At 34.4% G+C, this 26704-nt stretch overlaps 1 protein-coding gene across 1 annotated transcript in view; it reads left to right on the top strand.

Annotated features, from left to right (window-relative positions):
• LOC118014243 (DENN domain-containing protein 1B) overlaps window positions 1-26704 on the top strand; it is a 206596-nt gene that overhangs the window by 115993 nt on the left and 63899 nt on the right. The window contains exons 7-10 of the mRNA XM_035010393.1: window positions 8423-8503; window positions 11554-11613; window positions 12801-12854; window positions 15290-15400. Of these exons, the coding sequence (XP_034866284.1) occupies window positions 8423-8503; window positions 11554-11613; window positions 12801-12854; window positions 15290-15400 (306 nt within the window). The remainder of the gene's footprint in view (window positions 1-8422; window positions 8504-11553; window positions 11614-12800; window positions 12855-15289; window positions 15401-26704) is intronic.

A 26704-nucleotide genomic window follows, 5' to 3' on the forward strand; every position in this document is an offset into this window, starting at 1 on the left:
TTTCTTTTTCCTGCCTACTTGTTCTAGCTAGTACTTTGAATACTATTTTGAATAAAAGTGGTGAGAGTGGGCATACTTGTCTTAGTCCTGATCTTAAAGGAAAACTTTCATCTTTTTACTGTTGAGTATGATATTAGCTGTGGACTTGTCATATATGGCCTTCATTATATTGAGGTACATTCTGTCTATACCCACTTTGTTGAAAGTTTTTGTCATAAATGGATGTTGAATTTTGTCAGATGCTTTTTCTGCATCTATTGAGATGATCATATGATTTTTATCTTTCATTTTGTCAATGTGGTATATCACATTGATTGATTTGCGGATGTTAAACCATCCTTGCATCCCTAGAATAAATCCCAAATGATTATGGTGGATCATCCTCTTAATGTACTGTTGAATTTGATTTGCTTATATTTTGTTGAGGATTTTTGCATCTCTGTCTATCAGGGATATTGGCTTGTAATTTTCTTTTTTGTGTTGTTTTTGCTTGGTGTTGGTATCAGGGTAATATTGACCTCATAAATGAGTTTGGGAGCATTCCCTCCTTTTTAGTTATTTGGAGAGTTCAAGGAGGGTTGATATTAAATCTTCTTTGAATGTTTGGTATAATTCACATGAGTAACCATCTGGTCTTGGACTTTTGTTTGTTGGAGTTTTTGATTACTCATTCAGTCTTCTTACTAGTAATCAGTCTATTTAGATTTTCTATTTCTTCATGATTCGGTCTTGGAAGACTGTAAATTTATAGGAATTTATCGATTCCTTCTAAGTTGTTGAATTTGTTGGCATAAAATTGTTTTAAGTAATCTCTTATGATCATTTATATATTCCTTTGGTGTGAGTTGTATCTTCTTTTATTTTTGATTTTATTTATTTGAGAACGCTTTCTTTTTTTCCTTGTAAGTCTAGCTAAAGTTTGTCAATTTTGTTTCTATTTTTAAAGAACCAACTCTTAGTTTCACTGATCTTTTCTATCACTTTTTTAGTCCCTATTTCATTTATATGTGCTCTGATGTTTATTATTTCCCCCCTTCTACTAATTTGGGGCTTCATTTGTTGTTTTCTTAGGTTTTTTTAGGTGCAAAGTTAGTTTGTATACCCGATATATTTCATATTTCATGCGGTAGGTTTATATCACTATAAACTTTAAAACTATTTTGCTACATCCTGTAGATTTTGGTGTGTTGTATTTTCATTTGTTTCAAGGTATTTTTTTAATTTCTTTTTTTTATTTCTTCATTGAACCATTGGTCGTTCAGTAGTATGTTGTTTAATCTCCATATATTTGTGATTTTTCCAGTTTTCTTCTTTAATTGACATCTCGTTTTGTACCATTTTGGTTGGAATAGATGTTTGATGTGGTTTTCTTGAATATATTGAGACGTGTTTTGTAGCCTAACATATGAAATATCCTGGAGATTGTTTCATGTACACTTGATAAGAATGTGTATTCTGCTGTTTGGGGATGTAATGTTCTTTATATATATATATATATATATATATATATATATATATATATATCCCATCTGATCTAATGTGTCTCTTAAGGCCAGTGTTTCCTTATTGATTTCCTGTTTGGCTGATCTATTCTTTGATGTAACTGGGGTATTAATGTCTCCTGCTATTATTGTACTGCTGTCATTTCTCTCTTTACAAATGTTATATCTTGGGGCACCTGGGTGGCTCGGTCGTTAAGCGTCTGCCTTCGGCTCAGGTCATGATCCCAGAGTCCTGGGATTGAGCCCCGCATCGGGCTCTCTGCTCAGCGGCAAGCCTGCTTCTCCCTCTCCCGTCCCCCTGCTTCTCCCTCTCCCGCTCCCCCTGCTTGTGTTCCCTCTCTCGCTGTGTCTCTCTCTGTCAAATAAATAAATAAAATCTTTAAAAAAAAAAAAAAAAAAAAAAAAACCCAAATGTTATATCTTCTTGCTGGATTGACCCCTTTGTCATTATGTAATGCCCATCTTTGTCTTTTATTACATTCTTTGTTTCAAAGCCTATTTTGTCTAAGTATAGCTACCACACTTTCTTTTGGTTTCCTTTTTTCACGAAATATCTTTTTCCATTCCTTCACTTCCAGTCTGTGTGTGTTATTACAATGATGTGAGTCTCTTGTAGGCAGCATACAGATAGGCCTAGTTTTTTTTTTCTTTAATTATTTAGCCACTTTGTACTTCTTGATTGGAGAATTTATTCCATTTACATTTAAAGTAATTATATGTACTTATGTAATTATTGCCATTTTGTTTGTTTTCTGGCTGTTCTGTAGTTCTTCTCTGTTTTGGTCTTCTCTTGCTTTCTTCCTTGTTGATTTGATGGATTTATATTGCTGTATACTTCGATTCCTTTTTCATTTTCTTTTGTGAATCTACTATAGGGTTTTGCTTTGTGGTTACAATGAGGCTTACATATAACAGCTTATATACATATATGTATTTTAAGTTGATAGCAACTTAAGTTTGAATGCATTTTAAAACTAAATTTTTACCTGCCTCCCCATAAAAACATGTTTTAGTTTTTATTTTAATTTTTTTAGTGAGAGAGAGAGACTGCATTTGGGGAGGGGTAGAGAGAAAGAGAATCGTAAGCAGGCTCCACACTCAGTGCACATGAAGCCTGACGCAGGGCTTGATCTCTTGACTCTGAGATTATGACCTGAGCCAAAATCAAGAGTCTGACATTTAGCCAACTGAGCCACCCTGGTGCCCCTATATTTTATGCTTTTGATGTCAATTTTAAATCTTTTTATTTTATATATCCCTTAACTAATTATTGTGGTTATAGTTATTTTCACTACTGTTGCCTTTTAATCTTCATACTAGTTTTATAAGTGTTTAATCTACTACCTTTACAATGTATTTACCAATGAGATTTTTACTGTCATCCGTTTTCTTAATAATTATACCCTTTCTTTTCAGCTTAGAGAAATCTCTTTAATATTTTTTGTAGGGCCAGGTTAGTGGTGTTGAATTCCTTTAGCTTTTGTTTGTCTGGAAAGCTCTTTATCTCTACTTCTAACTTGAGTGAAAACCTTGCCAGGTAAAGTGTTCTTGGTTGGAAGTTTGTTTTTCCCCAGCACTTTGAATGTGTCATGCCATTTTCTTCTGGCCTGCAAAGTTTCTGCTGAGAAATCTGCTGATAGCATTATGGGGGTTCCTTTGTAACAAGTTGTTTTTCTCTTGCTGCTTTTCAGATTCTCTAAATTTTGATATTTTAATTATGTTTCTTGGTATGCATCTTTTTAGGTTCATCTTGTTTGGAAGTCTCTGGGCTTCCTGGGTCTGGATATCTGTTTTCTTTCCCAGGTTAAGGATGTTTTCAGCTATTATTTTTTCAAATAAGTTTCAAATAAGTTTTCTGTCCCCTATAATATAGATGTTATTCTGCTTGATATTGTCCACAGGTCCTTTAAGCTATCTTTACTTTTTAAAATTATTTTTTTCGTTTTGCTGATTTGTTTGGGTGAGTTCCACTGCCCTGTCTTCCAGATCACTGATTATGGTCTGCTGTTGAACCTCTCTAGTGTATTTTTCAGTTTAGTTATTGTTCTGTAACTTCTATTTGGTACTTTCTTATATTTTCTCTTTTTGAAATTCTTGCTGTGTTCATCCACTGCTCTCCTAATTTCAGTGAGTAACCATTACTTTGAGCTCTTTATCAGGTAAATTACTCATTTCCACTTCTTGTAGGTTTTTTTTTTTTCTGGAGCTTTATCTTGTTCTTTCATTTGGAATATAAATTTCTGTTTCCTCATTTTGGTTGGCTTTCTATTCTGTGCATTAGATGAAATAGCTATCTCTCTCATTCTTGAAAGAATGACCTTGTGTGGATGAACCTTATCATACAACCCTTCCCTAGCTCTTAGTTGTCTCTCGAACCTTTGTGATTGTCTAAGCAGCCTGATTTATTATTGATAACTCCTAGTTGTTGAGATAGTGCCACATTCTCTGAATGTTCCAGAGGGAGGGATCTATCAGCCCCTAGTTCCAGGCAGCAGCTTTAAAGGTATGTGAATAGTTTTGCAGGACAGTAGTCAGAAAGACTGCTGATCTTCAGAACAGTCTGGAGGCATACTCTCAGTGACAGTGGCAAAGAGTGTGGCTTCACACAAGTGTATGAACTTCTTTCAGGGAGGTACTGTGAGCTGCAGCAAGGCCAAGGAAGAGTGCAAAGATGATATCCCCTGGCCTATGTTCACTGAGAGTACATTGATAGCCTCTAGATGTGTGGTAATCCTAAAGTGTGCCCCTCAATAGAAGCTCCAGGATAAGTAAATAGGAAGACTGTGTTTCCTTCTGCTGTTTGTAGTGCCCTGGGCGTGGTAGCCTGCCAATAACTTTCTCTTCTATTATTTCAGACCTGTGGGGCCCAGAAACATAATTCTCCCTGGCCACCAGAGCCAGGTGTTCAAGGGGCATCCCCTGTGTAGGCTGTGAATTCCTGCTCTGGTGGGGCTGCAGGGATGGTACAGGGCCAGGATGTCCCCACCACTAGAAAGGTAGAGGGAGAAAGCAGAAATGACACCCACCAGCACCTCTAATCTGGAGAGGGTTTAAATAAGCTCCTCCTCCTCTGGCAGATACTTTAAGATTAGCAAATGAATATCCTTCATGTAGGTCCAGGTGCTCTTCATACTCCTGCTTTTGTGCTTGGTCCTGAGGCAGGTGGGTCTGCATGAGTTCTTTAAGAGTAGAGTAGAAGCTCTATTCCCTACAACTCTTTGTTCTCCTTGATGTAAGCCCTGTTGGTTTTCAAATCCAGACATTTGGGGAGCTCATCTCTCTGGTGCAGGTCTGAAGAGTTGAGGTGCCTGGTTTGTGTCACAAGCCCCTTGCTTATCAGGGAGAAACTCCTTGAGATCCCTCCTGATTGTTGGTCACCACATGGTGGATGGGATTTTGGATGAGACCAAATCTCTCTCTCTTCTACATTTCTCAATGTGGTTCTTTTACACTTTGTTGTGCAGGAGCTATTTAGCTAGTTTTCAGGTATTTTTCTGAGGGAATTATTTCCTATGTAGCTGTAGATTTGCTGTGTCCATAGGAGGAGGTGAAATCAGGACTTATTCTGCCCTCTTGAAATGCCTCCTTGTTTTGTTTTTATTATAGCCATTCTAATGGGTATGAAGTGGTATATCACTGTGGTTTTGATGTGTATTTCTTTAATGAATTGTGATATAGAGTGTATCCATGTGCTTATTGGTCATTTAATTTTCTTATTTGGAAAAATACCTGTTCAAGTTCTTTGCCCATTTTTAAGCATGTTTTGTTATTGAGTAGCAGGAGTTCTTTATATATTCAGATATTAATCCCTTATTAGATATATGATTTGTAGATATTTTCTTCAATTCCATAGGTTGCCTTTTTACTTTGTTGATTGTGTCCTTTGATCCACAAAAGTTTCTAATTTTCATGAAGTCCACTTATGTATTTTTTCTTTTGTTGCTTATGCTTTCAGTGTAATGTCAAGAAGTTACAAATTCAATGTCATGATGCTTTTCCCATATGTTTTCTTCTAAGAATTTTAGTTTTAGCTCTTACATTTAGGTCTTTATCTTTTTTTTTCTTAAAAATAAAAATGAAAATGCTGAAGTGTGCTTTTGAATTAATCAACTTCTCTAGGATGATATTTGTAAAATTTTCCCCTTAATTATCGTTTGATGTTTTTTACAAGAACTAATTTACTAAGATATGAGCTGTGCTATTTGATATAATTTAATTCAAATAAAAGTTTCTAAAAAATTTTAATGATTACCTGTGATTTTCTAATTTTTAAGTACAGGGTATATTTTCCATCCTTTTGTTATCTTTTTAAATTCTCATTCAAGGTGCACCTGGGTGGCTCAGTTGGTTAAGTGTTGACTCATGGTTTCAGCTTAGGTCATGATCTCCGGGTCTTGAGATTGAGCCCCATGTTGGACTTCATGCTCAGTGAGGAGTGTGCTTGAGATTCTTTCCCCTCCTCCCTCTCCTTCCCCTTTGCCACTCCTCCTGCTTGCACATGTTCTCTCTCTCTAAAATAAATAAATAAATTCTTAAAAAATTTTTTTTCATTTGATACTTTATTACTCTTGAGATTGTATTTTTCTGGATTGGCCTGACATTGTTTTTTCTTTGTTTCTAGCTGTATACTAAATCTTTCTGTGATCTTTTCTCCTATCTATACCTAAAACTTTGATGTTCTTATTTTATATTCTTAGTTTTCTCTTCTTTCTATACATTTATGGACATTTCATACATACTCATAGCTATAAGTACCACTATATTTTGATCTTTAAGAATGTTCTTTCTGAAACCTGATTATGTCATTCCACTGCTTACAGTCCCCTCATAGCTTCCTTTTCTTCTCTTAGAATAAAATCTAAACTTGTATGCAGCCTGACATATAAGAAGCTCCATGATCTGGTTTCTGATATTCTTTCCTGGCTAATCTACTGCTTCTTTCCTACACATAATGTACTATCCAATTATTTTGAACCACTCAAATTTTCCAGAACATAACCCTACATAGTTGTCTTTCAAGATTATGTCACTCACTCATGATTACTGATAGAACACTCATCTTTTGAGATTCAAAGTAAATATCTTTAAAAAACAAAACAAAACCTGAATTCAGCACACATACTACTCCAGATACTTTTTATTAAATAGAATTTAAATGTATTATTATTGAATTAAGATACTCCTTTTACACTTCTTATGAGCAATCTCCTAATTTGACAATCAAATTTTATTATTATAATATCAAGGTTTTGGTGTTTTTCAAAAGTTCAGGTGTTTTGGGCGTGTTTGTGTAAATATTTCCCCCTCTACACTTGATGTACTTAATTCTGTGAAGTATTCATTAGGTCATTTTACACTTGAACAATTTTATGTTGAAGCTATACAGTCATTTTCCTAGGAAAATAACTGGAAATAAAAGTATTTAATTATAGCAATGGGAACTTAAAACCAGAATTCTACTTTGTGATTATTTCTTGTTCTTTGTTTTTGTGAGTACACATGTGGAACTAGCCTTAATTCTATTAGTCATCCAAATTTTGAATACTTTACTTTTAGAAACTCTTATTGTTAAATTAATGCTTATATATCTATAATATGTCATTTTCTCTGAGACCATCAATAATGCTGGGATATATAAAAGAAAATACTGTGAGCAAATCCTTATAATTTTAGTTTTCTGAAAAGGGAATAAGAGAGACTACATTTATGTTCCTAATTAGAGGAAAATATATTGTAGGTTCACAGTATTAATTAAATAACCAGAAGTAAATCTATAATTGTAATACTTTTTCTTTTTATTTTTAATCCAGTGCCACAGGCTATATAGATTGGTATTTAGATTTTATAATTGATGTTATCCTTACCTGATCAACATCAGGCAAGTATAAAGAAATTTTAAAAGCCAGACTTTAAGAAACCTTATGTAGCCGTAGGAGTTTTGTATAGACAGAGCATTAATATCATCCAGAATATTCTGTGGCTATATTTCATTGCTTAAATGGTCAAGAGATAAAATCTATAGTCTTTTCTTTTAAGTCAATCTAAAGAGAATTCCAAATAACCAGTTTTGAGTGCACACTTCGCAGACACTTATAGAAATTGGAATTATTAAGGTCTGTTAGTTAATTTGTAAGACAAATTGTGTGAAGTTATGTGTCTCCTATCCAAATTCCTTAAAATTAATTATTACCTTTATTGAGCAATTGCCATTTCTTTTGATATATTGTCCCCACCTAAACATTTTAAGAGAATATAAAAATCATGTATATAAAAAGCTACCTTCATATATTTATTACTGGGCTTATATGCATAATTTAGAAAAAGTGGTGTGCATATCAAGGTACATTATTATTATACGTATCCTAGGAAGTGGATGTGTTATATATTTTATTTAATCCCATTTATTGTGGGTCAAGTAGTGACTGAAAGCTGTTTAGAAAAGAACTATTTAGAATAACCTGTACATTGTATCTTAGTACAGTGATCATACTAAATTGTATCTATTCCTTAAAAATTAGGTTTAAGATTTTAAAATTAAAATGGAAAATGGACGCATTCAGTGATCTGATAAAAAGTTGTTATTTTATTCAATCCCATTGTTCTTGGATTTAATGATTTAAGTGATTTCCTCTATAGATAGCATCAGTGTATTTTATAGTTACGAAGTTTTGCCAAATACAGATTTAAACTAAATAGAAATATTGCTATTATGCTTTCTGGATAAAGATACTTGATTATCTTTTCCATATTTATTAAATTTAAATATTTTAATTTCAGTTATTTGAAACATTCTTGTGGAAAGCAGTTGTGTAAAACATGTCTAATATGAAAAGGCACAGTGCATGATTTATCAAGTAGTTTTAATTATAATGCTTAGTATATAATTCATTTATAAAATGTACTTTTTAATTTTACTCTAGGAAAATGATTTGAATGAAACTCTCAAATCACTCTATAGCCACCCAGTACCAAAGGCAAACACTCCTGTCAGTTTGAGTGTGGTAAGTATTCAGCTTTTAATTGATGTTTTGTCATAGCACTTTCTCATTTAAGAACACATGCACCTTCAAGAAACTGCCACCAGGGAAACGTCCGTGCTCGTAAGAACATTAGGGTATAATGATATTGGGACTTTTTGCGATGCTTCAACTATCATAACATGTATTAGATGTATATTTTTGTAGTTCTTAAATCACAGATTTTTTTATTTTACACTAGAAGTAACCAAATATATGAGAATATTTTGTGAGGAATATTGATTTTCAGGTGGTGAACTCTATCCATAATAAGGAAATACACACACACGTACACACACACAAAACCCCTCATAAAATGAAAACAGTACATAAATAAGAATTGAAAGTATAGCATATAACTAACCATATGATAAAAATTGTGAGTGAAAATTTTCCTTTTTCTGCACTGCAATCCATCCTCTCTTATAAACACCAAACACTGAAAATATGATTGAAGTTTGTCAAACAGTAAGCCTGTGGTGGTGTAGATTACTTACTGCTGAAACTTTTAATGAGCACATTAGTAATTTGGGACATTCTGTAAATGTTCAAAGTTAATGATCACAAATGTGGATATTTTCATTAATATTCAGCATACCAAAAAAATGTTAAAATTTATTTATATTCATTTTAGTTCTTCCAATATAATGGTAAATGGTACAATTTATAAGGAAAAATATATATATAATGATGCAAGAGAAATTGAAAGAAAAAGTAAATTGAAGTGTATGTAATCGTATTCATAGGTCTTTTGCTTTTTTGCCCAATAAAGAAATTGTTATTTTCATTATATTCTTTGTTTGGTAATAACTTTCTTCTTGCCTAAATTTTTCCTGTAATTTTGCTTAATAGTCTTCTCTGACGTTATTCTGTTCTTTCTATTTTTAGTGTCAGCAACCTGGTTCAGATGCCTAGCACTTTAAATAGTTCTTACTTTAGAGTCTCTCTTTCTAATCCTTTTATAAACGTCTGTCAGATTAAACTTCCTTAAACTATGTAAAGTTTCTTGCTGAAACCTAAAAGCTCCCCATTTTCTGTAAAATTTGTCCAGACTTTCCACCAGGCTTTCATGACCACACACTACTTAGCTTCAGTCTACCTTTTCATTTTAATGTCTCACTTTTTTTCTCCTTAATTGATTTCCTATTCTGGTCACATTGTTCTGTTCATCTTCTTGAATGAACATCGTGCTTTCTCACTTGTACACCTTCCTTTTTTACTAAAGCCTCTTTGTATTCAATCCATCTTTAGTCTAGAACTAGCTCACTTCCCAGCTTTGTGAAACTTTCCTGTGTCATTAACAGCATAAATGTTCTTTTGTCCCTGTGATCTCCGCACCTTTATGTCTGCACCCTCTTTTGTTACACACTGCCAAAGTGGAAATATTTAATAGTCATTTGGAGATTGTAGACTGGAAAGCTAAGGATAACCTGGAATTTTTAACCCAGATCTAGTAGTCATCTGCAGAAATAGTTGTAGGAATACTTGAGCTATTTAAAGGACAGAATATAGAGAGAATAAAGCAGAGGCCAACATCTAATTGCCCAAATAAACTGTATAGAAGAAGAAAGCAGATCCAGTGAAAGAATTAGAAGAAGGAACAGTTAAGGAGAAACCCAAAGGAATGCCAGGTTAATGGTTAGTGGAATGAAGGAGAAAGGCAAAGGAAAAATATTAAGAACAAAGAAAAGCTCCAGATTATCAAAAATAAGTGTCATTCTTTGAAGGAGTTGTATATATAAGATGACTCTAACACTTTGTTAAAGGGTGAAGGAAATATAGGTGCTAAGATAATAGAGGTAGCTATTCTAGAGCATTAATGAGAGATTTTTAAAAGTATGCTGGCTTTAAATTGGAGTACCATTTGTTCTGGAGTAAATAAATATCTTACAAAAATACATTTCAAAAGTACTGGATATTGAAACACTTCACCTTTATTAATAAGAATCATAAATCAATAACTATTAGACCTCTTAATATATAAGAATAGAAAATACTGGTTTAAGTCACAGTCACTAAATGTGTGATATTAAGCAAAAAAGTATCTTTTGATGATTCTTTTTCTTCATTTGAGAAATTGAGTGAGTCCATTTTTGAGAAAGTTGGGGAATTATGTGAAATGATAGATATATCTAGATAGCCTGTGAAAAGCTATCCTAATATTAGTTGTTAGTGAATCGAAATTTTATTTCATATGGACAAGTTATTTTGTACCGTAGCTGAAATAATCTTGTTTAGGGAATTTGAGTGACTGCATTCTATTCTACATGTGACAGTCATTTCTATAATTTAAGCCTTCTTGTAAGCTTTTGAGCCAATGTCTATGGCAGCTTTCAAGTCTTGTAAACCTTTTCTCAACACAGTATCAAAAGAATTGGCAGATTCAGCTGGTTGATAAAATATTGTCTTAAATTTGTGTAAAATCCATTTAGTAATTTCATATGATTTCAGCAACAACTTTTAACTAAAGTGCTGTGCTGTTCAAGACTGGCAGAGTTGGGATCCAAAAGCACTTGTCTTCAGCTACTTGTTGAGGTTTTAGTTTTATGATGCCCAATTAAGACTGATCATCCTGGGAATTTTTGTTCTCCCACAAAGTGGAAAGAAAATTTTGTTTGCACAGTTTCTGATAGAAAAATGTGAGAAGCCTTGGGAAACTACTGTATTCTCTTACAATATCATATTTTGTGAATGCTCCAACACATGAATTTTTCAAGGCTTGACATTGAAACCACGAGAATATCACAGAGATTGTATAAAAGAGTTAATATTTAATGTAAATGCTTATTTTGAAAGCACATTTCAAAATCATTAAATATCCACAGCATTTTCTACTCTCTGTTGAGAATGAAAATACTTTCTTTGAGATTTTTCTAGCATAAAATTAGCAAAACAGCATTTAAAATAGCATTTATAATTAATGTTACTTTCAGTGGATAATGTGGCTACATGGGTTTGTCTCAAATACACAGCAAATTGTGTAAACTTCCCCCCATGAAAGTAAAATATTCATTTTTTCTCTCATATATTGTAAGAACCAAGAGATATTTATTGCCAGTGAGCAAGTTCTGAAAGATCAGCCCTTCCTAGTACCGGTGAGTTAAAAGGACATTGGCTTCTAAAAATCACTATTGAGAGAATGATTACTTCTTTCACTCTGTTTTTAAGATTCATTCCAGTCCTTTGGGAAATGGTTAATTTGATTCTTTTAAGAAAATTAATCATTTGGAGTATATTTTCTGTTTATACTATCTTTTAGAGCATAGTTTTATGAAATTCAGTACAATTAAAAACTCCTCCGAATAAAGTAGCTAATAGAGACCAAATCTATGCATATTCTCCATTGCAGTAGTAGTAATGTTAACATGCATTCACAACATGAGATTTCTGTCACATTTTTTGTCACATTTATCTCATATTGTTCTTCTACCCTGGAAAATTTTACATTATGACTGAACTAACTACCCTGTTCTGACTAGTTAACTGTGCCCAGTACTGGCTAGAATGTTTCTTTTCCAGTCTTCAATTATAAGAGTATTAAATATGTCCTTATGTGATTAAGATAGGAAAATAATTTTGGAGATTAATATGAACAGAAAATAAAACAATTCTGGTGATTTAGTTGTGCTGATTCTGGGTGGTAAAATTTGGGAACATTATGGGCACATGAAAACATACACAATATACTTTTTATGTAAATAGATCTATGAACCGTTGTATTGCTTTGAATATTATAGAAGCTAATTACTGTTTGTTTAGTGGGTGTCTGAGGGTCATATTTTGAGATCATTACATTTTTCAAAAAGTTTTAAATATTTAAAAATTATGTCCTATTGCTGCTTTCTAAATAATATAGTAGCTGATATGTACCAGAGAATTTTGTTGTGACTTACTATAGAAACTCGGGAATCTTAATAGATTTTGATATATTCTTGGGTAAGCAAACCTCATTATTTTCCAGTTTCCCTAAATGTGTTTATATGTATATATATAGTTTTTTCAGTAATATACTTTTTTGTTTTAATAAACTTTTTCTAGGATTCTTATTTCAGTTTTAAAATTGAATATTTTTAACCAACACTTAACTCTTTGTCTGAGAAAGTTATTGTTCAGTATCATATAAACCTGCCATGTTATTTAAGAATCGCTCAAATTCAGAAACCTAATGTTAATCCTTGGCATTTATTAATTTAGTTGATATATCTTTTCTTATTTTCTTCCAAATTACACATATTGCTACCAAATTTTAATTCTGCTTATGTGATTTATTTCTATTTATTAGCATTCCTACTTCATTGCCCCAGATGTAACTGGACTCCCAACAATACCTGAGAGTGTAAGTTTTCTGTTTTCTATATATTTTTAAAAGATTTTATTTATTTATTTGACAGAGAGAGACACAGCAAGAGAGGGAACACAAGCAGGGGAAGTGGGAGAGGGAGAAGCAGGCTTCCCGCCTAGCAGGGAGCCCGATGTGGGGCTCGATCCCAGGACCCTGGGATCATGACCTGAGCCAAAGGCAGACACCCAACAACTGAGCCACCCAGGCGCCCCTGTTTTTTATATTTTTTAATGCTTCTCATATTATGAATTTTATTTATTTTGGTCTCAATGCCTAAAGATTTCTGTATAGAGAAATAGAATACATTGTAATTATCTGTTTTGTTAGAAATAAGAAATAGGAATATCTCTTTTTCTTCTTGATGTGTCTGCTACTTTATTCCCTTCTTAATATCTGGTTGTAGGTAAGGAAAATTTTATGAGAAAAACTGTTTCTACCACTTGAGGTAGTTCAGTAGGATCTATATATATATATATATATATATATATGTATAGTAGGTCCTGAGCTCCCCTGGATCAGATAGAGGAAGTATCTCAGACGACTCTACTTGGTAGGGGATAAATACTGGCAATGTTTAGGGAATTTGAGTGACTGTGTTCTATTCTATAGAACACACATAGTTACTTAAGTGAACTGACCGTAGCATTTTAGATTACTTGTATAACCGTATGAAAATCTTAATGTCCTGTACTTGACTTCTTGATTTTAATTTAAGTGACATATATTTTGTAGGGCTTGAGGGGTACTGCAAGAAATTATAAAAATTACTAAAGTTTGCATTTTATTTAGAGTCCTAATTGTAGCCATACTAGAAATAGTTTCAGTGTTTTAATAGTTATTATAAATTAATATTCTGTAGAAAAATTTACATGGAAAGTGGACATGACAAATAGGCTTTTGGTTGCTGTATGAAAAGGAAATTTTCCCTTATATACTTTTTTTCAATTTCTCTTGGAAAGATACAATAAATCAGTAGAAATAATTCAATAAAAAGTTAATGAAACATCAACAGGAAAAAAAATAAATCTCCAGAAATATTTATTATTTTTTTTCAGAACTCTACTGTTTGTTCTTCCCAGAATGTTTTCAAACCTAAGTGTTTGGTTTCCAAAAGTACATGGGTTATGAGTGAGTGAAGTCTGGGGAGACAATTGTAAATTTTCCAATGTCAAACCAAGACTGTCTAGTGGTATTTTTAGTACAGGTGAGTCCAGATAACTCCTGTGAAAAGACTAGATGAAGCTGTTTTTAATGTGGGCCTGAAATAGGTTATCGACACAGCATTCTGTGTTGAGAATTATTTCTCCATCTAGAAATTATTTTTCTTTGAGACTACAGGGAAAATACTAAGGTTGAATGCCATAAAGTAATCTGTATGAAGAGCTGACTTTGAAGGTGAGGTAGACCTCAAATACAGAAAACAGCACATGGATTTCTCCCTACTAAATTCAGCATCACTCACTGATATTACAGATTCTGTTATATGCCCTGCCATTTCCAGTTTGTCCTGGTAAAATTTCTGCCTTCTGGAAACCAAAGAAACTATTTATTGGATTTCTTGGTTTCTTGCCCAACTAAAAGTTTTTACCTCCTAGGTCATAGTCTATTTAATACTACAGTTTCATTTTATTACCATATCTTATTCAGTCTCTTCATTACTTTGTAACTTTCTGGCATGCTTAAGTTTGAGTACAGAAAGTTAAAAATAAGGAGAAGTTCTAAAAGTCAAAGTTAATGTAGCTTCTGCCAATTTTGATCTTATGTGGGGGAAATAATATAAAGTCTTAAATCAAGGAAATTAACTAGGCTAACACCAAAATTTATTTGGTTATAGGAGCATAGAATAGGTCTGACATGGGATATAAAAAACAGGTTTTCCTTAATAAAGGACCAAAGATCTGCTTTATGAATCCATCTCAACCTTTGTGTGCCTTGTACATAGTACATACTATCAGACAGTGATGTTACCTACTGAGTGATTGGCAAATATAAACAGACCTAAATGTATTTTCTGGAACAGCAGTTCTCAAATTTCAGTGTATATAAGAATTATCAGGAATTTTTTTTTTTTTTTTAAAAACAGATAACTTGGAGCCATACTCTGAAGCTTACAATTCAGCAAGTCTATAGTTGGGGCCCAGGAAATCAGCTTCTTGTATGAGTACTTGGGGAGGGAGAGTGGAAAATGTGTGATCCTCTGATTACCCTCTGAGAAACATTTTACTGGGGTAGGATTATGTTTCAAATAATAATAGAATGTTATGTGCTTTTTGTAGCTGCAGAATAGTATTAAATTTAATTATTTTAATGGATACCATTTTTAATAATAACATCCTTTGAACTTTAAGACTTGTTGGTAAATGTATAAAATATTTTCCTTCGTAATCACCATGAGCTCTAACTTACACAATTACTTTTCACTTGTACAGAGAAATCTTACAGAATATTTTGTTGCCGTGGATGTGAATAATATGCTGCAACTGTATGCCAGCATGTTACATGAGAGGCGCATCATTATTACCTCTAGCAAATTAAGCACTGTAAGTACTTCACACTTCTCCTTTTAAGAAAAATGTATTGAGCATTTCACAAAAAGACCCACGAACCTCCGCAGACTTAGAAATGTTCTATGTGTACTTATGAGACAATATCTACATACTTTTTTGATATATGGTTTTAATCTGGCTCTTGAAGTACAAAAGTCTGATTTATAGAAGGCCTTCTCAGATGCATTAAGTCAGGTTAATTATTTTTTCTTATCAGGAGATGAGAGTTTTTTTTTTTTTCTTTTTAACTCTCCAGAGTTCATTTTAGTGCCTTCTACCATATAAAGAATTCTTAAGAGCTATTATGAGATCTTTATTATTCACTTGTGGCTTTTTCCATTGGAGCTACTTGAAAGAAATCAAGGGGCCATGATAATAGCTGCTATCCTAACCTGGTAATAGGTAGATTCATCTTTGTTGCCAAGTAGTGGTTTGGGAGTAGCTTCTATAATAGTTCTGATTTGGAGGAGCTCTTCAGGCTGATAATAAGTTAAAAGTCAAAGTAGCATTCTTTTTTTTAATCACAGGTTTTTATGCTACTCGCTGAAATGTTCTTTTGGAAGGTCTTCATTACTGTGGTAAAGGCAATGAGAATAAGAGTTTTCTTGGGTCATAGAAAAATATTCAAAAGTATTTTGCTAGGTTTCCTAACTTTTTTCTACTGTAAGCATTAAAATTTTAATATTTTGACTTAAAAATTTTAATATAAATTTAAACAGATATTTATTAAAAACATGTAATGTTGCATGAAATTTGCTTCCTTACAAATTTGGTTAATTGATAAGAATAAGACCATATTTTTTGTTTTGTTCTCCCATAGTAGAAATGAAAACCTCATTCTATGAAGTTTTAGTATGTTAGCAGCAGTTTTAGGAGTTCTCTGGGATATCTGTTTAGTTTTTAACAATGAGAAGCATATTTTTCGACAGGTTTCGACAGGTTGAATGGCCACCCCAGGGCCAAATAGCTAATTAGGGACAGGTAATGTGAAACTGGGTGTCCTGATTCTAATTCTGGGTTATTTCCATTACTCTACATTTGAAAAAATACACTTTTGAGATTTTGAATTATAATATTGATATGCCCACTTTTCCAAAAATATTGAAAATATATTATTTTATGTATTGAAAAACACATTATGCATTTAAACATATGATGTAGTATAATCAGAGAATAAGCACAAGTCAGTGACACAGGTAATTTGCATTTTCTTAAAATGATATTGAGAAATTCAATCTGAGTCATTTGGTACTTTTTATAGATTTGCTTTCCTACTATTTTTAATTTATCATTGAAGTAAAACCATTCTTCTCCCCATTCTCTTCCTCCTTATTTTTTAAACATTATTTTTTCAAGATTATAAATAATATTTCTATATGGATATTGCCCTGGAGATTAAAAAGATTGCAAAAACTGTCTCAGAGGCCTAGGAACTAAATCTTATCATGAAACCTACCATATGCTCCACACTTTCTAGGCATTAAGGATCCAGCAGTAAGCAAAGCAAAGTTCAAACACTCTTGGCTTATATTGAACTGATGAAACAAAGAAAGAAATGAATGAATAAAAATAGCTGTTATGTCTTCTGGTGGTGAGTGCCAGGGGATAAGTGATAAAATGAGTGTGTATGCAGGATGAAAGTTGTGAGGGGCAGGTTTCAATTTATGTAGAGTGGTCATGGAAAGCTGCTTTAATAGGGTAGTATTGAGCAGAGATCTCATTAAAGTGCAGCGGTGAGCTATGGAGAATGAATGTATAAGCTTCCCTATTTACAAAAACATTTGAAATAAATCTGAGTATATGACTATTGTAAAATATTGGTGTTTGCTGCAATTTATAAACACCTCTTAATAGCTGGGTAACCTCTCTTTGACTCAGTTTCTTCCCATGTAAACTGGGAGAATGGGAGTAATATAGTCTTAATCTCATAGGGTTGTTGTAAAGATTAAGGAGATCTGTCTCTGTCTCTACAGCTATATAAACAAATATGAATATATATGCACATGTATAATATACATATGTATACGATGTGCTTAGAATTGTATCTGCATAACATTCAATCATGATTCAATGATTATTAGCTATAATTTTATAAAAGACTAGATCTGCAGTTTAGAGTAAATATTAACATGCCTACTATTCTTTAATTTTATTTGAGTTAAATAATAAAATAATTTTAATAAAGGCTTGGTATTATTCAGGGAATTGTTTTTTATGTTTGAGGTAAACTTCTGCCAATTGTTTATGAAAATTCATGAAAACTTGATGGTGATGTCACTTCTAAGTTAACAGCTTTGTTTTGGTTCATTCCCTGGGACAGTAGGACTGATAAAAGAAACATAACTCAAGCTTGGTTTCAGGATCTCCTTACCCTTCTTATGTGGGGGAAGCTGTTTTACTTGAATCTATCTTGAAAAATTCATGTATATGTATATATCTGCTGTAAATTCCATACATAGTAACATTTAAGGTCAAAGACCAGTACTATAACATAAATTAGAAATAAGCTATTTTTTAGGAAGAATTTAGTGAAATCTCTGAAACAACCAAGGAAGGAATAGTTAAGTGTTAATGAATTGACTTGCTTTTAAGCTTTTTACATTCTTATTTTATATATCATGCAGACTATACTGTATTTGGTATTAATGCAAGAAATTTTACTCATTTTCCATGTTTTAAATCTACAGCAAAATTTTAACTATTGGAAGAACATATATAACTTAAGGTGCCTTTACATTTATAATTTTATTATGGTTTTTGTTTGTATGCATTTACTCTTCAACACGATATTTTATTAGAATCATAGTAGTCAACCTTATAGCTTGCTGGGTGTTTTAGTGGTGATACACTGGTAGAGAATCAGATTGCTTAAAGGTCCCTTTCCTTAGGTACTGTTTGTAGTTAAAATTATAATTTGTAATTTATAGAGATAAACTTTAAAATAAAAAAAAATTAGTCGAGATACATTAGTAGAACTATCAAGGGTAGTGATATGTTTTTAAATTTTTCATGAGTTTACCTCCATATTAAAGTGTGGTATTTTTTATTTGTTTTGTTTGTTTTCAAGTCTTTATGTAAATTCCAGGTAGTTAATATACAGTGTAATATTAGTTTCAGGTGTAGAATTTAGTGATTCGTCACTTACATACAACACTCAGTGCTCATCACAAGTGCCCTCCTTAAATGCCCATTGCCTATTTATCCCACCCCACCCCCTGAAGTGTGGTATTTTGTTAGGACCCATTATTACATTTTTCTGTATTTAAGTTTAATGAATTGGGACATAAACAGTTTAGTGTTTATTCTATTGATATATACATTATCAAGTTCACACAGAAGTGTTCCTGGTGGGGCGCCTGGGTGGCTCAGTTGTTAAGTGTCTGCCTTCGGCTCAGGTCATGATCCCAGGGTTGTGGGATCAAGCCCCACATCGGGCTCCCTGCTCAGCGGGAGGCCTGCTTCTCCCTCTCCCACTCCCCTGCTTGTGTTCCCTCTCTCGCTGAGTCTCTCTCTGTCAAAATAAAATAAAATCTTTAAAATTAAAAAAAAAAAGGAAGAAGTGTTCCTGGTAATCCTGAACAAGAACACTGATTTTATACATGCTGTAGGCAGGCCCTAGATGTTTAAGCCCCAAGTGAATCTCTGGTAGACTGGCAGAACATCATACCAAAGTCTCATGTATTCAAAGCAAAGGAATAAATCATGATATTACAAGAGTATATCAGTTGACTTATTGCTGTTTTGTGACCAGAGGTAGAGAAGATTGCTGTTTAAAGTCATGTCATTGGTTCTCAAATCAGTCAGGCATGAAGTCTTGTCATATGCCTCTATAATTGTACCTCACCAGACTTTCTTTAACTAGTCAGCTGGGGCTGTGCATTTTGTCTCAAACACCCGGCTGGCCAGCGTCTGACAGGAGCTTTCTCATCATCCTGTCAGTAATATGTTAACTAGAGTGTATCTTTGTGGCCTGTAGAAGCAGGTGGAAGAGATGCTTCTCTTTAAAGCAGATGTCTAAATGTTAGCTACTATTTTGACCAATATTTAGCTGGTATATAACACCCTCTTAAAGTCTATAAGCACGTTAGTTACAGAGATTGGATTGTATAGTGCATGTTCTTTCTGGAATATTTAGAGCAAGCAATACGCTATGAGTGCTGGAATTGTGTTAATAAACTGTAATTTCATCCTTTGTTATAGTTGCCCCCAGGCTTATTTAAGCATATGCTTTTCTGTCCTTCTCTCATTAATTCCATCAAGGGCATATGCAAAAAGAAATCTTGTGGTCTCTGGAAAATCCACTCTTAAAATGTAGATTTTATAGGTTTAGACTGAAGGGGAATCCAGAGGATTTTAACCTCTCCATCTGGATTTTACATATTCTTGATTTGTCTCTTATGGTGCCACCTGTATCAGCATTTAATCTGAAACCTGAAGCACAGAGAATCTTCTTGGAGATTAAGAATTGAACAGTTGGTGAGAGAACAAAGGTTACCCAGGTCTACTTCCTAGTTAAGACTATTGAAGTGTGTTTGTGCCCCTTGTGTTCTTAAAGCTGCAGCAGAGTGGTGCAGTTAAAAATTGCTATCAAGACCTTTCAGGGAGAGATTCTAGGAACAATCTTTAGATATTTTTAATTCTTCCCAAAGCCCATAGCAACCAATTATGTCAGCTGAAACTGTAGATGAGAATTCTACTTACCAGTGTATTATTTGACATGTATACCGCTCCTCTAAACATTTTATTTTCATTCAGTGCTCAGTAAATGTGACTGGAGTGTGGAAATAGGACTGTTGCGGTCGTCCTGTGACACTCTGTTGAAGGTTTGTGTGCAGTCAGAGGAAACTTCTAAGCAGGAGAACTGGAGGTGCTTATATCTTCCAACTCTTGTGGCGATAGGCGTTCTGTTCTTCACGGAAACAAGCACGTATTTCTGCTTTAGGGTTTAGTCTACTTGTCACCTAAAAGTAAACAATTGGCTTTTAATTTAAAAACCAGTTTTTAATATAACAGTTATGTCATTATCTAAGGGGCATATTGTCAGTCACTAGGTTCTGTGAGTTTTGTTCCTACAACTATCTCTGATGTCCACGCAAACAACCTCGGAAGATTTTTGTTTACTGTAGTATTTCCTGTCTGGAATGACTGAATTTTGTGCTGTTCATGATTCTCAATTTTAAATATAGGAAAAATTATATATGTATTGTTTCTGTTTCCTTGGTAAAACTATTGAGAGCAATTGGTTTATTTTTAAATGTACCTTTTATATTTATGTTTTTGCACAGTACAATTTTTTTTTTTTTTTTGCATTTTGCATTTTGCATTTAGGCAAGTTTTTCTCTTCTGATGAAATTTCCTAGATTATATTCCCTTATCCTGCTATGGGGCTGATTTGGGGATTGGCCCCTACGTCTCATCTTCTTCCCCTACCTAAGTTCTGTATCTCCTACCTCCTCAGTCCTTTCTTCTTTGACCCTTGTTCTCCATCCCAACTGCCCATTGTCTTAGTTCAGGCAGTTGTCACTTCCCACAAATATTATTTTCAGATCACCTATTCTGAATGTGTTAGCATGTTCTCCATTTACATAAAAGGGTGGTGCTGATGAGAGGAGTAGTTACAGCCAAGAATTATGTAGTGCATACTGTGACCTAGTTGCTCTTTAACTTAATCATCACTAACTATAAACTCAGGGAAAGGACCTTATTTGATTCATTCACTACAGTAAACTTACCTCTTAGGATAGTGCTCATACATAGTAGGTTTCTAGCAATAATTTTTTGAGTCAGTGCCTGAAACTGCACTTTTTGGGGGGCTTCTTCAAATATGTTTTGAATGCTCCCATCTTCTTCCCTCTGCATGTTTTCCAAAATCTTGTTTGCCCTTTAGAGGTCTAGTTTCTGTCAGTAGCTTCTGTTATACCTTTCATCCCAGAACTACTGTAGTACTTACCACATGCTTTCTCTCAAGTTAGAATTACTAGTGAATTTGTTGAATCCTTGTATTAGATATTTTTCTCTTTAAAGGTTAGAACCATGGTTTTTGTGTGGTGTGTGTGTGTGTGTGTGTGTGTGTATGTGAGTGTATTTAAAAAATGAATTTAATCTTTTAAATTGTGGATAACAGAGAAAAGTTCTTAAAATTTTTATTAATTATATTATGAAATAGGAAGTGTCCATCTGATACTGAAAATGCCAGAGTAGAAATTTGTCTTTTTGACAAGTAAAAATGTGTCTGATTGTCTCTGTGACAACTTGGCTCTTTAAATAATAGTAATAATAATAATAAAGATTTCATAGTTTCTGAAGTTTGTAAGTTAGAGACTAATCTCCAAGTAGGCTTTGTCTTTTAAAAAAAGATTTGTGTTTAGCCATTTGCTACTAGAGAATCTTATTTTTTGGGGGGTAAATGTGGTATCTTTTTTAAAATTTTTATTTATTTTACTTTTTTATTATGTTCAATTAGCCAACATATAGTACATCATTCGTTTTTTGATGTAATGTTCAATGATTCATTAGTTGCGTATAATACCCAGTACTCATCCCAACACATGCCCTCCTTAATACCCATCACCCGGCTACCCCATCCCCCCACCCCCCTCTCCTTTAAAACCCTTAGCTTGTTTCTCAGAGTCCAGAGTCTCTCATGGTTTGTCTCCCTCTCTGATTTTTTCCCATTCAGTTTTCCCTCCCTTCCCCTATGGTCTTCTGTGCTATTCCTTGTGTTCCACGTATGAGTGAAACCATATGATAATTGTCTTTCTCTGCTTGACTTATTTCACTTAGCATAATCCCTTCCAGTTCCATCCATGTCGATGCACATGGTGGGTATTCATCCTTTCTGATGGCTGAGTAATATTCCATGGTATATACGGACCACATCTTCTTTATCCATTTGTCTGTTGAAGGGCATCTAGGCTCCTTCCACAGTTTGACTAGTGTGGACGTTGCTGCTATGAACATTGGGGTGCAAGTGCCCCTTCTTTTCACTGCATTTGTATCTTTGGGGTAAATATCTAGTGCCAATTGCTGGGTCGTAGGGTACCTCTATTTTTAACATCTTGAGGAAACTCCGTACTGTTTTCCAAAGTGGCTGTACCAGCTTGCAAAACCACAATGAGATACCATCTTATAGGGGTTAGAATGGCAAATATTAGCAAGGCAGGAAACAACAAATGTTGGCAAAGATGTGGAGAAAGGGGAACCCTCATACACTGTTGGTGGGAATGCAAGCTGGTACAGCCACTTTGGAGAATCTTAATTTTTTAAAAAGTCTATGTCAAAATTGTAATTCCTTAGGGAAAAACTTAATACATCTTGAACTCTTTTTAGCTTTATTAATTTCTATTGCTATACTGACTCTTGTTCAGCCTATATAGGAACTTGGTTTGGTATCTTTTGGCCGTCATACAGTCCTCGGTAGAAAACATACTGCTTTCTCCCTATGAAGATGTTTATTTGTTCATTCAATGAACTATTTCTTATTTATGGAGTACCTAATTCATATCAGGCATTGTCCTACACGGAAGGTAATGAGGTCACAGCATCTGTATCAGTCTGAGTCCAGTAAGGTGCGAGAGAGTACACAGTAATTTGATCAAGAAAAGTTTAACATAAAGAATTTAAAGCTAAGGCAAGGGACTGGAGTAACAAGAGATAGACTAGCACGCAGTGAAGAGAACGTTAAAGAATACAGGCATAGCAGATATAAAGCAGCTACCGACCTTAGGGCTGAGGTAGAGCACCCAAGGAAGGAGCCCCACCTGGGCCTAAGATCTAGACCCTCTTGAAGAAGGCAGAACCATGGCTCATTAGATGGCAGAGAAGTTGTTGTGGTGCTACACTGCAGAATTTGTTGGAAATCTGCCCTTTGGATGACAGACGTCATCCTTTCAAACTTTCTGGAAAGCCTGGGGTGCTGAGGAATTTGTTCACAGAGAGATACCTCACTGGCGACACACTGCTCTGAGCCCACCTGAGGGGAAACAGCTTCCTGTTTATCAGAGTTGTCTCACTGGAGGCACTGCCCTGAAAAACCAATGGGGGGGGGTGGTGCCAGGGGAAGCTGCTGGCTGTTTGGGGCTGCTGACAGTTGTCCACTGCAGTAACCACATGCAGGCGCTTCCCACATTGTAGGTCTTGCAAGAGCCAGAGGCACTCCTGCTATAAAACTGCCCATGATGGGGAGTGCTGGGAGACCTCTGGCCACTATCATTTGTAGGAGTCAGGGGCTAGAGGAGCTGCCTGTTAAACAGGGGCCCCCGGTTGCCACCTGCACTACAGGACCTGGGCCCCGAGGAAAGCAGGCCCTTGACAAGCCCCAGGCTTTGCCGGAGCCTGCTGAGTGAGTATCCTGGAACCAGGAACCCAAACCCTTGCTTCCTGAAATGTCTCTTCAGTGTCCTCTCCTGACAAAGCTTAACATCATGCCAGCTATTAAAAGGAATAATTATCTAAAGGGCACAGATCCACTTTCATAGATCCGACAATAAGGGGTAAATTAGGCAATAAATTGATAGCTGGTCTAGTCCACCCCTTTGGATACTCGACTTCTATTTATACTCTTCTAAACACATTTGTACTTCTATACAACAAGACTGATCTATATATGTAGCTATTAAGATATAGCTATCCTTTTTGCAAATATAGACATTTCCCAAAATGAGGAAAAGCAGCCCCAAGAGACATTATAATCATCTCTTCAAATTTAATTGCAATCACATTTAAATTTCTCTTAATTACTAACAACATATATATAAAATAAAAATGAGAAGTAGAGAGGAGAAAAAATGGTTAGAAGATAAAAACACATGCATATGAAAGGCAAATAAAAAATATGCAAAGCTACTCTGACCCTTGTTTCTATAACTGATCATGAGACAGTATTGGTATTTATGGCTTCCTTGTTCCATTACCCATTCCATATTTTCCTCACCCTCAGCCAGAACCTCAGCTAGTTGAGTTTACCTGGTATAATGACATGGACTTTCACTTACAAAAGGTCTGAATCCTCAATAGTTCTGCTTTTTTTTTTTTTTTTTAATGATTGCTGTAGTTTTCCATTAACCTTTATTATTAGGCATAGAAATACCAAGAGTTACCCCAGAGAACCTCTCAGTTCCAGACATAGTCCTTTTGCCTCTTTTGAGTAGAAGCAAACCAGTTTCCCTTCGGTTATTGAGATCAATCAGCCAGTACATCAACCCCAGTTTTTAGCCGTAGCTTCAGTGACGGGGCCCTGAAATGGCCAGGTGGCAATATTATCTTGCAATTCACATGGAAGCATTTCTCTATTGGGAGGTAAGATCTCCAAACCAGAAGAGTTCTAAACTACTGAGACTGGAAACAGAACTTATGCAAGTGGGTTATTAAGTGTAATAATGGAAGGGCCACTCCCACTTCTACCCATTTGATTCCTGGTCCCATGTATTCTGGCAATGGGAGAAACAACACCATAAAATGCTTTCTGATTTAAAGCATATCCTGCATCATGTAAAAATAGAACCCTACCCTTTAAGGGTATAATAATACCAACTGGCACCATGATTGAGTCGTTATACGCCACTTTTCAATTAGGCCAGTTGCTTCTGCGTGAGACTAGTTAATTTAAAGGGCATGAGCTCATAGCTTTACTTACTTTGCTTTTAAATGAATACCTTGATGAGGTTCAATGCTGTACAGAATGCCATGCTAATGGATATGTTATTCTATGCATCTAATGATCTGGGTTACTGGCAGAAGCATTATAGTCAAAGAAGACCTTATCCAGATTATTGATTGACTAGTTGATTGCCCTGGGGATTTATCTCACCAGAAGCATTCTGCCCCAAGACCACCTGAAGAAGCTACCAGGTATTACTGCTGGGTGTTACTGGCCACTGTGTACTGCAGGAGCCAAACCCTAGAGAAGCACAGCCCTGGAGGAGCCTGCCTGAGAGCACACTGGAACCAGGAAGCAAAAATCCTTTCCTCCTGCAGCGTATCTCTGGTGTTCTGTACTGACAAAGTTCTACTTTGTCTTCTACTGACATTAGGCTCTCTGGTAAAAGAGAAAAACATCAAGGGCACAGATCCGTTATCACAGATAGGTAGCAAAGAGTGAATTTGGAGCTAATGGGCAGTATGTGAAGGGCAGAGCTTCCATGAATCAGCTATTTTATTGTGCTTTCCTACTGTATTATGGAAAGAGTGGAAAAGGAAGACCTTTAATTTGAAGGAAATATTTAACATTGGTAAAGTTTTCCAAAGACCAAGTAAAACAGTATTGATTTATTCATTTGCTTATTGATACATATTATTATTTACCAGGTATTATGTATTGGGTATTTCAAAGTTACTAATTAGAGTCATAAATACAAATTAAAACATAAATCATATCATGTCAGTGAATCAAGGCCAGTCAATGTGATAAGAACTCTAATACGGGAAATGTAAGAGGGAGAGTAGTAGATTAAAAAGTTGACTTCAGGATGACACTGTTTCTTGAACGGAGTTTATGTCTTGTGTAGGAAATATTTACATGTTTAACATGTCTCTGTATGTATGTGTGAAAAGAGAAAAGTCGTGCTACATAATGTAGTTGGAGAGATAAGCAGTAGCCAGATTATGTAGAAACATGTTTGCTAAATTAAGGGGCTTGGATTTTATCCAACAGATTATGGGGAGGTCATACATAATATTACCAGCTTTGTTTTGGGGAAGATAACACTGGTAGCATTATAAAAGAAAAATATGGGGTAGGGAAAATTCCCTCTAATAGGAGTCCAGTTAAAAGTCTGTGCAGTAAATAAAAGCAAGGGGTGACTCACTTCTACACTAGAACAGGGACCATAAGAGGAAGATGAAGTTGGGTTTTAGAAACATTTCTAAGGAAACTTCTGTTGGATATAGAGTCTGTTTGAAAGTAGGTAAGGAAGAGAGAGAAGTATAGAATGACACACAAAGGACCAGTCTTCTGCACCAGGTATTTGTTTACTTGCTGTATAATGGCAGTGAGCTTGATGTCATTTAATTACCAATAAATTGCACCTTAATAAGTGTGTGTGTGTGTGTGCATATAAATATTCCCATGCATGTAAATGCTTATACAAATGTTCATATATAGATGTATATATTTAAATATATTTGATATGCATGCTAAATATACATATATCTATGTTAAGTATATATGAGAATATTGTATACAATTTTAATATTAAAATATATAGTATATGTATATAATTATTCATTCTTATTAATTATATATGCTTTACAAATTAAGAGTTATTTAATTCCATTTATAAAGATTTAGAACTTCCTTTG

Source organism: Mirounga leonina, unplaced genomic scaffold, assembly GCF_011800145.1.
Source record: "Mirounga leonina isolate KUSES-001 unplaced genomic scaffold, KU_Mleo_1.0 Mir_154, whole genome shotgun sequence".
Taxonomy (NCBI): Eukaryota; Metazoa; Chordata; class Mammalia; order Carnivora; family Phocidae; genus Mirounga; species Mirounga leonina.